The sequence below is a fragment of the Coregonus clupeaformis genome, unplaced genomic scaffold, assembly GCF_020615455.1.
Source record: "Coregonus clupeaformis isolate EN_2021a unplaced genomic scaffold, ASM2061545v1 scaf0416, whole genome shotgun sequence".
Classification (NCBI taxonomy): domain Eukaryota; kingdom Metazoa; phylum Chordata; class Actinopteri; order Salmoniformes; family Salmonidae; genus Coregonus; species Coregonus clupeaformis.
In genome coordinates this window covers 280592-293619 of record NW_025533871.1, presented here as the reverse complement: position 1 = coordinate 293619, position 13028 = coordinate 280592, and the positions used below count along the sequence as shown (strand labels likewise).

Below are 13028 nucleotides of genomic sequence, written 5' to 3'. Positions count from 1 at the left end.
GGTTCAAAGTAATTTCATTGAAATTATGTGGAAACATCATTGATACAAGTGTGTGTGTGCCCAGTGGGCAATATATTTGAGCGCAACAGTAATAGGCAACAATTCTCCAAGTAGACCTACTTTATGCCACTGGATCAAAATTACAACCTCTTTTAAAAATCTTCCTTTGTTTCTGAGTGCATGAACTAAAAAAACAAAACAAGAAAGGAGCTTCTTGAGTGTCAAGGAGGAGTCTTGATCTAATGTTATGTCGTTATAGATTCATTTGCTTTATTATGCAACTCAAAATATTCAGATCATTAGGCTGTTCACACACAGACAGTGCTTTGGGGAAATGACTGTCTTCTGTTCTCATCATGATGTTAAACAGACCCCCCCTCCAAAAAAAAAGATGTACGCTATGGCCAATACTTCACTGGGCCTCTCACTTGACAAGACCCCTTTTTACCCTTTTAGTACATAAACGTCTTTAGACTGTACTTAAAATGTGTGACAATTAGTACTGTGTGAAGACCAGACATGCAATTAGACATTGTATTGCAGTATGAAAATGTATGCACTCACTAACTGTAAGTCGCTCTGGATAAGAGCATCTGCTAAATGACTAAAATGTAAATGTAATTGTTAAAAGGCATGATGCGCAAGATGGGCAACAAAATCAAAGGGTACCCTGAGGGGAATGTGACATTGACCTACAGGTTCAAGGATTTCACAGATTTACAAACACAAACAACCAGCAAAAGTAGCATAAAATGAGACTTATCTGATGATAAACCAACAAATAATAATCTTGTTACAAGATACCAAGTCAGAAACTGCTGAACAGGATAATCCAAACTATGTTGAACATATAGTTTTGTACAATATGTACGTTATAAACAGGCTGTCAAAAGACAAGCTACATTGTGGCACCATGCAATAACCCACAGAGGAGAGAGAGGGACAAAAGTCATAACACAGAAAATGTAGCATCTAATATAGAACAAACAGTTTTCTGTGTGCTAGCTCAGTACTCCCTCAACACATAGTTAACACTCATTATCGCTAGTGATGGGTCATAAACATGATCAAAGCAGATTAATCACTCCTAATCATCCACACAGCTATTCCCTTTCATTGGTTTCTCTCCAACATTGTTTCTATAATTTTACTGTCACAGAAGCGTCCTCTAATCAAACATATTATTGACATCAACTTCAGAGGTAGCACCACTCTGACTGAATACTCAGACTTCAAAGGCATGGATGGGTGTGTCACCAACATGGATCTCTATGGATATAGATGAGTCATTGCAGCTGTTCTGATGAAATTAGGAATCTCAGGTTCTCCAATTGATATTCACTCTGATGGACTGTGGTCTGTCTTAGACCTGAGTCAGTATAGAATAGATTTGGTTAGGGTTCCTCAGCTCTTCACTCCAAGGCTCCAGTCTCAGTTGACTCTCTGAGATACAGTATGACATGATAAACAGTGAACAGATACATTTGGTTAGGGGCCCATCACTACACAACCCCCATTCTAATAACCATCCATCCACCTTCAGTGAGACATCTGTGGAGGGCCACAATTGGTGGTAATGGACATCAGACCAAGGGTGGTAGCTACCAGGGAAGCTGCGTGTTCCCCCAGACAGGCACAGGTGTCCAGTAGGGAGCGTGTGCGAGCAGTCAGTGTCAGAGAGGCAGAGATGACCTCATAGGCCTCCAGGGGAAGGGCCCGCCGTGAGATGAGCACATCCAACAGGTTGTTGAGTCGTCCCTCCGTCATGCCTCGAATTATGCCCTCACGCCTCTCGCGCAGGATACGACAACAGCTCACCGCCATCGGAGTCACACACTGTGCAGCTGCTGACAAGAAGGGAGGGTGAAGTTTCAGGGATGATACAAAAACTATAATATCACATCTCTCACACACTCATAAAACACAAATCATGTAGAGAGGACCTTCAGAAAAATACTAAGACAACTCAGAGAAAGAGGACAAGAGAGAAGTAGTAGCTATCTGATATGAAAGACAGTAATTCGTAGATTATTTCACTGAAGACTGAAATTCATAGACCTACTAGACAAGTTACCCTCTTATTCAACACACTAGTCACCATCATAAATGTGTGGTAGCCATGTATTGCTTTTTAAAAGACAAAATGTTTTTGACTCAGAGCATTTACTGGGACAACAGACAACTTATAGAGAGAAACAAAGATTCTCAAGAGAGGAAATGCATTGGATACAGATAAGACTGTGAAAGGATGGCCATGCAGGAAACCAGCAATCCCCAAAACTGCTTACTGTGCACATACAAACACACAGAGGGAGGCATTGTTTCTAACGTCTACTCATTTTCATATTGCTTTACTTTCTCTTCACCTTTTACAGCAACATTTTAGAAACATGCTAGAAAAAGATAAGTAAATTCTAGATAGCTACTGTCTGGCACTGTACATAAGTTTGCAAACAAAACTGGGTAATAGGTGGGAGGTCTAAGCTTAAACACATTTCCTACCATGGGAGCTGGCAGTGGGCTGGTTGAGAGGGCTCTGTCTGAGGGCTTTGGAGGGGCTGGAGGAGAGTGGGGGTGGTAGGCTCTGTCTTTGTCCCTGGGAGACGCATCCTGTCCCTCTGGGATGCTCAGGAACCGGGCCACTGCTGGGACACCTGGGACTGGTGGGACTGCTGGAAGACACCACAGAGCCAGTGACACAGTCTGGGGAGAGACACATGTTGCTGTTATACTGTTCGGGATAAGGTATAAATTAATCATTCCTTAATAAAGAAGATAAACAACAGGGTGGTTTCACTGACAAACTGAGCACATTCACAAACTGCTCTCATTATCGATCAGTTTGAAGTTCTTACCCTGACAGTGCCTCCTCTGGGGTGCTTCCCCTGTATATATGGCTGTAGGGGGACTAGGGAGTGTTTCACTAGGGCTGGTAGTCTGTGGTAAAGGCAGTGTCTTGTTGCCCACACATTTAGTGTCTCCGGAACCAGCGCAGGCCTAGTAATGAGATATGTAAATATTGTTTTAAATGTAATAGACTTCACAAGCATTAAGTACAGTCATAATACCACAAAAATGTGAACCAAGCTCACCTCTAGGTTGTTTATCTCAATGGGAATATCCTTCACAGGATGTATTTTAGAGTCATGTAGCGCCCTCTCCTGGTAAAGGGACAGAAGACGCATACACATGTTTGCTCATGACGAGAGACTGTTATCAGTAGTAACTGTTGAGAGATTAAAACCACATGAAACATATCCTGATTCCCTCAGTCAAAACAAACCGATAGCAGATCAGGGTTGTGGTAACAGAGAATATCGGACTTCGGAGTGTAATATTAGAACTTATTAAATAAGGATGATCAGTACCTTGCTTTCCCTCACCCTGAGGATAGCCCTTGTCATGGCATCAGGATCAAAGGTTGCTATGGCGCTCCTCAGTTCCAATGCACAGTCTGTGGACAGAGAGCAAGAGAAAGAAGAGGACATGAAAAAGATGTCTGCCAAGTAAACATCACATTGATCATAATGCACCAACATTTCAAGATTGTTTTTATATACACATGGCAGTCATAGGCAATTAAATACATGGATATGGACTAACATCAGATAATAAACAATTACACACAATTTAGATGGCAGAAGTAGGGTATGGGATTGTATCTCTCAGTCCTGGCGTGTGGAACAGAGAGGAGGTGGGTGCTGCAAGTGGTTGTGCCTGTCACTTGTCCTCAACAGGCAGGTGGGTAACCAGTCAAGGAAGGGGGACTTGTAAGGAGAGATCACAAAGTCCAGGCACAGCTGCTCTCTTCACCATTGTCTATCTATACTCTGATTCACCCTCACAGACAGACTCACCCTCTGCTGTTGGACGGCTGTGTGGGTTAGTGCTCCAGCAGTTGTTCATCAGCTGGGAGAGGGTATGGCAGTGGGGCACATGCTTGGGTAGCAGCTCATCCTCCAAGCCTGAATCAACCCCATCCTCACCTGAAAGCAGCTGGAGCAAATCTGCTTGGGCATAGACAATGACATGATGTCTCACAAGTTACAAATGTAATAACATATTGAGACTGTATGATATACGGCCAGGTATAACCTAGTCTCCTCTGATAAAAACAGAGCTGTGCTTTGAATAGACGGAAAGATATAGAAACACACCTCCACATGGTTGCCTTCTGTTCAAAGTCTCCCACAGCAGCACACCAAAGCTAAAGAGAGAAGATATTCATTGGGTAACTGCATGTTCATTAGTAAAGGCATCTGTAGAAAAGTGGTAAACCCCTCCTGCCCCACCTGGTACATTTCATTGGTGAATATGACTGTTTGAAGTGACAGGATCATGAAAGGTGATCTCACCTGTACATGTCTGCCTCCACAGAGGGTGTGGTCCCTGTCAGGGCCTCAGGAGACAGGTATACCAAGTCCCTGAAGCAGGGCCCTCCTCCAGCAGAGAGAGAGGAGCCAACCCTCCACTCCCTGGGCAGGCCCCAGTCACTCACCTGGAGGTAGGAACATGAACACCCACACACATTAACATAAACGACAACACACATGAACATAAACACCCACATACAAATCGACAAAAAACACCTGTTCTAACACAGACTCAAACCCACATACGTACACTGTAAAGCTTACACCTGTAACCGTTCACAATACACCATATCCAATGGCTCATATACCATCAATCAAATGGAGTTCTTTCTCACATTAGTTTCACCACTCAGAGAGAAGGCTTTTGTCTCGGTAGTACAGGATTGGGTCAGTTATCAGTCACTGTTCTCTACCTTGGCCCGGTACTGCTCGTCCAGGAGAACATTGGTGGGTTTCAGGGCCTGGTGGGGGAGTGGTATGCAGTGGAGGTGGCACAACCCCTCTGCCACATCTAATAGGATGCCAAGCCTGAAACTCATCGGTAGACCTGGATACAGCTGGGTCTGACAGGGATAACAAGGGTTGCAATCATTCAACAGATTCAGTATAAACTCTCTAAATAAATCAATAAAGGGGAACTGAAAATGACTTGTGGGGAAAAAAGCACATGACAACACAAAGTTGAAATTGTGAACTGAAAATCCTAAAGAATTCAACCTGATCACGACCCAACTTATTGTAGGTAAAAACAGTTTAACCACAGATAGACTAAGTCATGTGCAATGGAATTAAGTCACATGTCTACTGTCTGAGGTTATGTTCCAGCCAGGGCACTTTCTCCTGAACCAGGAAGAGCTCTTTGTGTAAATAAGGCAGTGACAGATAGATCTCTTTTTGCATCAGCCAGGGGCTTTCCAGACACAGCATGTGGGCGACAAGCATAGCAATGTTCTCCTTGAAAACACGGGAATTGTAAATAAAGCAATCAAAAGAAGGACATTATTTGATTAACTTTATATGTGTCTATCGAAGCTCTGACCACCAGTTTGTTGACATACACTGAGTGTACAAAACTTTAAGAACAGCTGCTCTTTCTATCACATAGACTGACCAGGTGAATCCAGGTGAAAGCTATGATCCCTTATTGATGTCACTTGTTAAATTCACTTAAACCAGTGTAGATGAAGGGGGGGAGACAGGTTAAAGAAGGATTTTTAAGCTTTGAGACAATTGAGACAGATTGTGTGTGTGCCATTCAGAGGGTGAATGGGCAATACTCAATATTAGGAAGGTGTTCCTAATGTTTGGTATACTCTGTGTATACTGTAGGCCACAACCAAGGGAAAAGATGCAGAACCTATTTAGATTAATCAATTAGCCTACTGCCACACACTAGACATGCATATTCATATTTGAGTTAGACTGAGTGCTCATATATTACACTGACCTGGTATAGTAGAGAGTGTAGAGAGCCTTCAGGCATCCAGTCATACAGCAGGCCCATCAGACACCAGGCCTTGTACACACCCAGTGGAACCAGAACCCGCTCTGAATGGACTTGTCTGACCACATCCACGTCTCTCATCCACTCAGTCCACTCACTGGGGCAGAACAAAACGCACAGTCAGCACACCACATACAAACATATGCAGTAAACAAATATAAACACACAAACACCTGCTGAAGTGGTCTTGGTTCACAAGGCTTTTGTTTACACTAAACAAGTAATCACCATGATGTGACAGATTTGCCATCTTTTAGAAAGTTTTGTGAGAGAGAGAGAGAGAGAGAGAGAGAGAGACAACTGGCCCCACCCTACTAAAATCTGAAGTAAAATGTTTACTGTTTGCTGATGATCTGTCCCCAACAAAGAAGGGCCTACAGCAGCACCTATAATACAAATAATGGTGTTCCAAAAAAGGTTCAGTTGCCAGGACCACAAATACAAATTCCATCTAGAGACCGTTGCCCTAGAGCGCACAAAAAACTATGCCTACCTTGGCCTAAACATCAGCACCACAGGTAACTTCCACAAAGTTGTGAATTATCTGAGAGACAAAGCAAGGGCCTTCTACGCCATCAAAAGGAACATAAAATTTGACATCCCAATTAGGATCTGGCAAAAAATACTTGAATCAGTTATAGAACCAATTGGCCTCTACAGTTGGGAGGTCTGGGGTCCATTAACCAACAAAGAATTCACAAAATGGAGACAAACACCAAATTGAGACTGCATGCAGAATTAGGACGATACCTGCTAATTATCCAAATCCAGAAAAGAGCCTTAAAATTCTACAACCACCTAAAAGGAAGCGATTCCCAAACCTTCCATAACAAAGCCATCACCTACAGAGAGATGAACCTAGAGAAGATTCCCCTCAGCAAGCTGGTCCTGGGGCTCAGTTCACAAACACAAACAGACACCACAGAGCCCCAGGACAGTAACACAATTAGACCCAACCAAATCATGAAAAAACAAAGAGATAATTACTTGACACATTGGAAAGAACTAACCAAAAAACTAAGCAAACTGGAATTCTATTTGGCCTTAAACAGAGAGTACACAGTGGCAGAATACTTGACCACTGTGACTGACACAAAATTAACAAAAGCTTTGACTATGTACAGACTCAGTGAGCATAACTCTTGCTATTGAGAAAGGCGGCCATAGGCCATAGGCAGACCTGGCTCTGGAGAGAATACAGATGGAAACTGAGATGCACTTCCTAACATCCTGCCAAATGTATGACCATATTAGAGACACATATTTCCCACAGATTACACAGATCCACAAAGAATTTGAAAACAAATCACATTTTGATAAACTCCCATATCTATTATGTGGAATACCACAGTGTGCCATCACAGCAGCAAGATTTGTGCCACAAAAAATAGCAACCAGTGAAGCACAAACACCATTGTAAATACAAACTATATTTATCTGTCTATTTATTTTCCCTTTCATAGCCTACTTCAACTATTTGCATATTGTTGCAACACTGTACATGGCTAGTAATAAAACATTTAAAATGTCTCTATTATTTAGAACATTTTGTGAGTAATGTTTACTGTTCATTTCTGATTGTTTATTTCACTTTTGTTTATTACCTATTCCACTTGCTTTGTCAATCTAAACATGTTTCCCATGCCAATAAAGCCCTTTGACTTGAATTGAATTGAGAGAGAGAGAGAGATTTTGTCATTGAATTTGAGCTTGAGATTTGCCAACTTTACCTTCGACCTGCAGTGCGAGACGACAGGAGCTTGATTGACACTTGTAGCTCTGTTCTCCGGTAAGTACCCCGAAGACACCCGCCTGCGCTAGTTCGGCACAAGATCACATTTAGCACGTCCTCTTCACGAACAGTTTCCACCGCCATCTGATAGGAACAGAAACCAGTCGACTCAATAATAATAGAACTTAGTTTTATTGTGCTTGTTGCTCTGCCATGAATTAATCTATTTGTCTTTCACTGCACTGACAAATTGAACAGCAAGCAGCGAGTTGGGTGTGCTATGATGACAGTGTGTTTACATCTACACGATTGGTTGCTTTGTTCAGGGAAATCCCCTGGCTAGCTACAGTAGGCTATAAAATGAGGGATGAAGTCATTTTTTTACTGTCAATGGTGTAAAAACAGATAAAGGCGGTGGCATCACTTCCATTTGAGAGAGAGAGCGAGAGAGAGAGAGAGAGTGAGAGAGAGAGAGTGAGTGAGAGAGAGAGAGAGTGAGTGAGAGAGAGAGAGTGAGTGAATCAATGTGGAAAACTAATTGGATTTGCAAAATGTCATCAATATAAGGGCATTTTGTCTTTTTTCTCCCAACTTTTAACCGAAGTCCAATGACATTTAACCGAAGTCCAATGACAAGTCCAATGATTTCACGATGAATTCAACCAAATGTTAAACTGACCTCTGTGCCTAGTGGGTACTGACACCTGAACACAGACCCGTCGCCAGACCTCAGTCTTAAGGGGGGCATATGAAATGCATGGGAGGGCACGGCACAATTATTATTAGCCTACAGTACCTATATTTAATAATAAATTCCCTCAAGTGGGGGGGGGGCCGGCCCCCTATGGCCCGCCCATAGCGAGGGGTGTGCCTGAACAACTCCTTCAGTCTGAGAATGTGTGAAGTCAACTTGGAATTTCCCAACTCTGTCACCTAACAGCCCTCTACAGGAGGCATGGGAAAATCCCTTTACACCCTTTCACTTTCACTTTTGTCAGTCAGGAATTAAGTAGTTGTGGGAACAAAGTAGCCTAAAGGCAATTATTCCATGGTAACGGAATTATGCTGAGATTCATTCACTTTAAAATGTATACCAACAAAAACCATTGATTTCAGAGTTTAACAAACCATAGAACTCTATGCACAAGGACTACTTTTAACAATTTCCACTGAACATTTTACAAAAACACATTTACAGGAGAACTGTGCAGATACCAAGTTTGGTAACAGAATAAAACTAATTATGTTACCAAACTTTGCATTTGCACAGTTTTTCCAGTAAATGTTTTTTGTTTGTTTGTTTTACTGTGTAAATTGTTCAAAGTAGCCATTGTGCATAGAGTTGTATGGTTTGTTAACATTTTAAATAAAAAATGTGTTTAGCATACATTTGTAAGTGACAAAATGGAGTCTCAGCGTAATTCCGTTACCATGGAATTGCCCCTAAATGAAAAGCTGATGGGACACTGTTTCAAGGTCAAAGGAGAGATTGGTATAGGCCAATGTTTATATGAGCACCTTTCAAACAGTTCCATTTTTACCACATTCTTGCCAGCATAAGCCTTTTATACATCCTGTTCGCATGCCGACACCTGTTGGTTACCAGTGGGAGTATGTGCTGATGTGGGTGGGAGTCTATTTTAATAAATCCATTGAATATACTGTACACCATCACAAAGAACCCATTATTTATTCATTTAGGCAGGTTCTAAGAAACATTATAAGACTAAAAAAAATTGAATAGCATATTTTGAGTTTAATGATGTTACTGGTCTGTGCAGCCTATAGGCTGCATGGCTGTGCCATGCAAATGAAATCAATAGTTAGTATTTTGTTCATTAAACAGACAAGACATGCCCCTGCACTGATCACAGTCAACACACATATATTTTACAGTAAGAAAATAATGGAATGTAACAGAATAAAACAACTTGAGTGTCACAGGAACAGAACTGCTGTCAGAGCCCATACCCTGATTTTTTTTTGTTGAGTTTGTAGGTCCCTGTAACTTAGAATCTGCTCTTTCCAATTGTGTAAAGAAATCTGACCTGGGTGACCTGAATGAATTGTGCACGTGCTCATCTGAAAAAGAGAGGCTATGTGTAGCTGAAGAAGCTCATTCATATTAACCCATAATTCCTTGGATAATTATTAGGCCTGATAGGCTACTGTAGTACATTGATCATCACCAGTCAATGTTATCACACCACCGCCTGCTTTCTTTCCTTTCAAACTCCCCACCAGTTATTTTGGCTGAAGACAGATTTGTAGTTTGTTAGAATATATTTAAATGGAGAGAATAAATCCATTAAAAGCATTTTCTGTTAAGCTTTGTGATTGACAGGGAAAAGTTTGATGTCAGACAACAATAGAATGTTAATGATTTAATGTGTGACAAAGCCGGTAAATGAAAGGCGACGATACTGAGGCGTTGGCGGGACTTTTAAACATAGCCTAATACCGCAATCATGACTTCCTCGCTTGGAAATAAAAGTACAGGCTTTGTTACCGGCAATACCTTTCAGATATGAAGAAAAGGCAATATTAAGTTGGGGGCATGGTAAAGTTGGTGCCTTTTCGTCTGGGTATGAATGGGATATCACATTGCCAAAAAAGTTAACTCCCCAGTCGCTGTGCCCAACAAGCGCTTTTTAGCCAGACAGCGTAATGTCGCAGAGTAGCCTGCGGAGTACACCACTTGTCAAAGCGGCTAGTGCAGGGGTGTCAAACGTACGGCCCGCGGGCCGGATCAGGCCCGCAAACGGGTTTAATCCGGTCCGCGAGATGATAAAAAAAAATAATAATAATTTTAATTAATAATTGTCAAGTATAAAAATGCGCTGCAATTTTTCAATAAAATAAACTGCTGTTCCAATTGCGTCCACTGAATGGCGCAATAGCAATTGTGTTAAGCAAGCAAACTGTTTATACCGGGGCAGAGCAAGTAGGTCAAGCACGTGCAGCCAATGAGCTACTTTGTTTTGCCCGCGATATTTATTACGGCTTCTACTTTTAACATTATGTGCTTTGGCACCCTCATTGCCCCAATATGTCTCTGTCAAAAAAGAGAAAAGTGGACGCAGAGTGCAGAGTGTTCCAAGAAAAATGGTCATCCTATTTAATCACGGAATTGAATGGGAAAGCTGTATGTTTGGTGTGTTCAGAGCATGTTGCAGTGCTGAAAGAATATAACCTTCGTCGCCACTATGTGAGTCTTCATGCCGACAAATGTGACAACTTTCAAGGACAGTGGAGATGAGAGAAGGTGAATGAACTGTTGGCGGGTCTGAAGAAACAGCAGTCTGTGTTTACTCACAGCCGAGACATCAGTGACGCTGCAGTGAAAGCTAGCTACCTCATTGCTAATGAAATCGCAGTGGCTTCAAAACCATTTAGTGAGGGTCAATTTGTAAAAACATGCATGATGAAGGCAGCGGAGATTGTGTGCCCTGAAAAGCGGCAGGCTTTTGCAAATATCAGCCTGACAAGAAACACAGTTGCAGACAGGATTTCCGATCTTTCAGTGGATTTGGACAGCCAGTTGAAGCAAAAAGTAAAGTCATTTATTGCGTTTTGGTTGCAATTGATGAAAGCACGGACATTACAGATGTTGCACAACTGGCCATTTTTTCATCCGCGGAGTTGATGACACATTGACCGTCACGAGGAGTTCGTGGAGTTGGTGCCGATGACAGATACAACGACAGCAGCTGATATTTTTACCGCACTCGTCGGCGCGCTGGACAGGGTCGGAGTGGACTGGTCCCGCGCTGTCAGCCTGGCTACAGATGGTGCGCCCTCAATGATCGGGAAAAAAGCAGGCGTTGTGACAAAGTTCAGAGAGAAAGTGCAATCTGCAAATGGAGGACGTGATTTTTTTGACTTTTCACTGTATTTTGCACCAGGAGGCTTTGTGTTGCAAGTCATTAAAGATGGATAACGTCATGAAGGTGGTCATCCAAACTGTTAATTTCATCCGATCCAGAAGCCTGAATCACCATCAGTTTGACAGCCTTCTCAGAGAGAAAGACCACATCTATGGCCTGCCATACCACACTGAGGTAAGATGGTTAAGCCGAGGTGCTGTGCTGAGGCATTTCTTTGATTTACGAGAAGAAATTGAACAGTTCATGGAAGAAAAGGGCAAACCAGTGTTAGAATTTCATTCCGCAGAATGGATGCCGGACCTTGCATTTATGGTGGATGTTACAGAGCACCTGAATAACTTGAACATCAACAGCTGCAAGGGCGCAACAAAGTTGTCACGCAGTATTATGACAGCATACGTTCTTTCAAGTTGAAGCTGTCATTGTGGGAGACGCAACTTGCCGGTGGTGATGCAGCTCACTTCCCCTGTCTGAAAAATGTGTGCGCGACCCAACATGTGACAGACATGAAGCGGTTCAAAGATAAAATAACGGGACTGTTACGGGAGTTTGAGCAACGCTTTCAGATGTTTGTTTATATGTTTTTATGTTGATGTGCTATTGTTTTTAATTGATTTTATTTTATTTGTATATTTAACCTATTCTTGACTCTGTGGTTCTTGCACTTGTTTGGGGAACAGGATTTCATTATTTTTATCTACATTTCTGCCTGAGAAATGACACCCTGATATAGTTCTGTGATCTGTGAAACAGTTCTGTTAATCACTGAGGCATTGTGTGTTTGTGTGTTCTTTTTCTTTAGAATTTTCAAATAAACTTGACGTGTTTTATGATTAATAGTGATGCTGTGCTTGTACTATTTTGGACACACTGTCCTCAGGCTCCAGCTTTATGTTGTATGTTGATCGTATTAAAACAAAGAAAACAATCTGAAGTTGTTGTTTTAAAGTTATATATACCCTGTGGCCCCTGAGCTAAAATGAGTTTGACACCCCTGGGCTAGTGCCTTTGCACATGAAACTGATCATAGCAATGAAATAAACAAACATTATCAACATGCGGAAAAAATAATCGCTATAACAACATAAGCATGCATAAAAACGTATTTACATGCAACAGAAATGATTCACAAAAAAATGGATTAGAAAACAATGATTTTTATTGTTAAACGTTAGAGCAAACCAATTGTGCTAGCCAGCTAGCTAGAGTGGGAAAGTTAACTGTGACGTTTCACCACGCAGGCGACGTTTTCTACTGTGATTGGTCAACAATGAAAGGCACTTCGGGGGTGGTTGGAGCGGATCAATGCAGTACATTGATCATCTCCTAAACCTCATACCTTATTTTCGGCGTTTATCACAAAACCCTACAAAAACGCCATATATTTCCACATAGGCTTTGTCCAACGAACCATGGCGGAGTTAGTGCCTACAAAAAGACGCCATTGCTATTTCGCTCGTTCTCAAACTCGCGCTCCTAAGGTGGCACGCGCGCCACCCCCTAGCCAATCTCCTGAGCTGAGTTCAAATACT

At 42.0% G+C, this 13028-nt stretch overlaps 1 protein-coding gene across 2 annotated transcripts; it reads right to left on the bottom strand.

Annotated features, from left to right (window-relative positions):
- Nucleotides 1–254: 254 nt before the first annotated feature.
- LOC121574281 (receptor-interacting serine/threonine-protein kinase 2) lies at nucleotides 255–7846 on the bottom strand. 2 transcript variants are annotated; one of them, XM_041886900.2, is made up of 11 exons: nucleotides 7608–7846; nucleotides 5821–5974; nucleotides 4787–4936; nucleotides 4356–4498; nucleotides 4158–4207; nucleotides 3858–4007; nucleotides 3369–3454; nucleotides 3093–3161; nucleotides 2856–2997; nucleotides 2503–2703; nucleotides 255–1847 (listed from the first exon to the last, which is right to left on the bottom strand). In XM_041886900.2, the coding sequence occupies exons 1-11, from the start codon at nucleotides 7751–7753 to the stop codon at nucleotides 1540–1542; spliced, it is 1599 nt and encodes a 532-aa protein (XP_041742834.2). In that variant the 5' UTR covers nucleotides 7754–7846; the 3' UTR covers nucleotides 255–1539. The 2 variants fall into 2 exon arrangements, with proteins under 2 accessions (XP_041742834.2, XP_041742835.2); XM_041886901.2 differs by having other exon boundaries at nucleotides 255–1844.
- Nucleotides 7847–13028: the final 5182 nt, after the last annotated feature.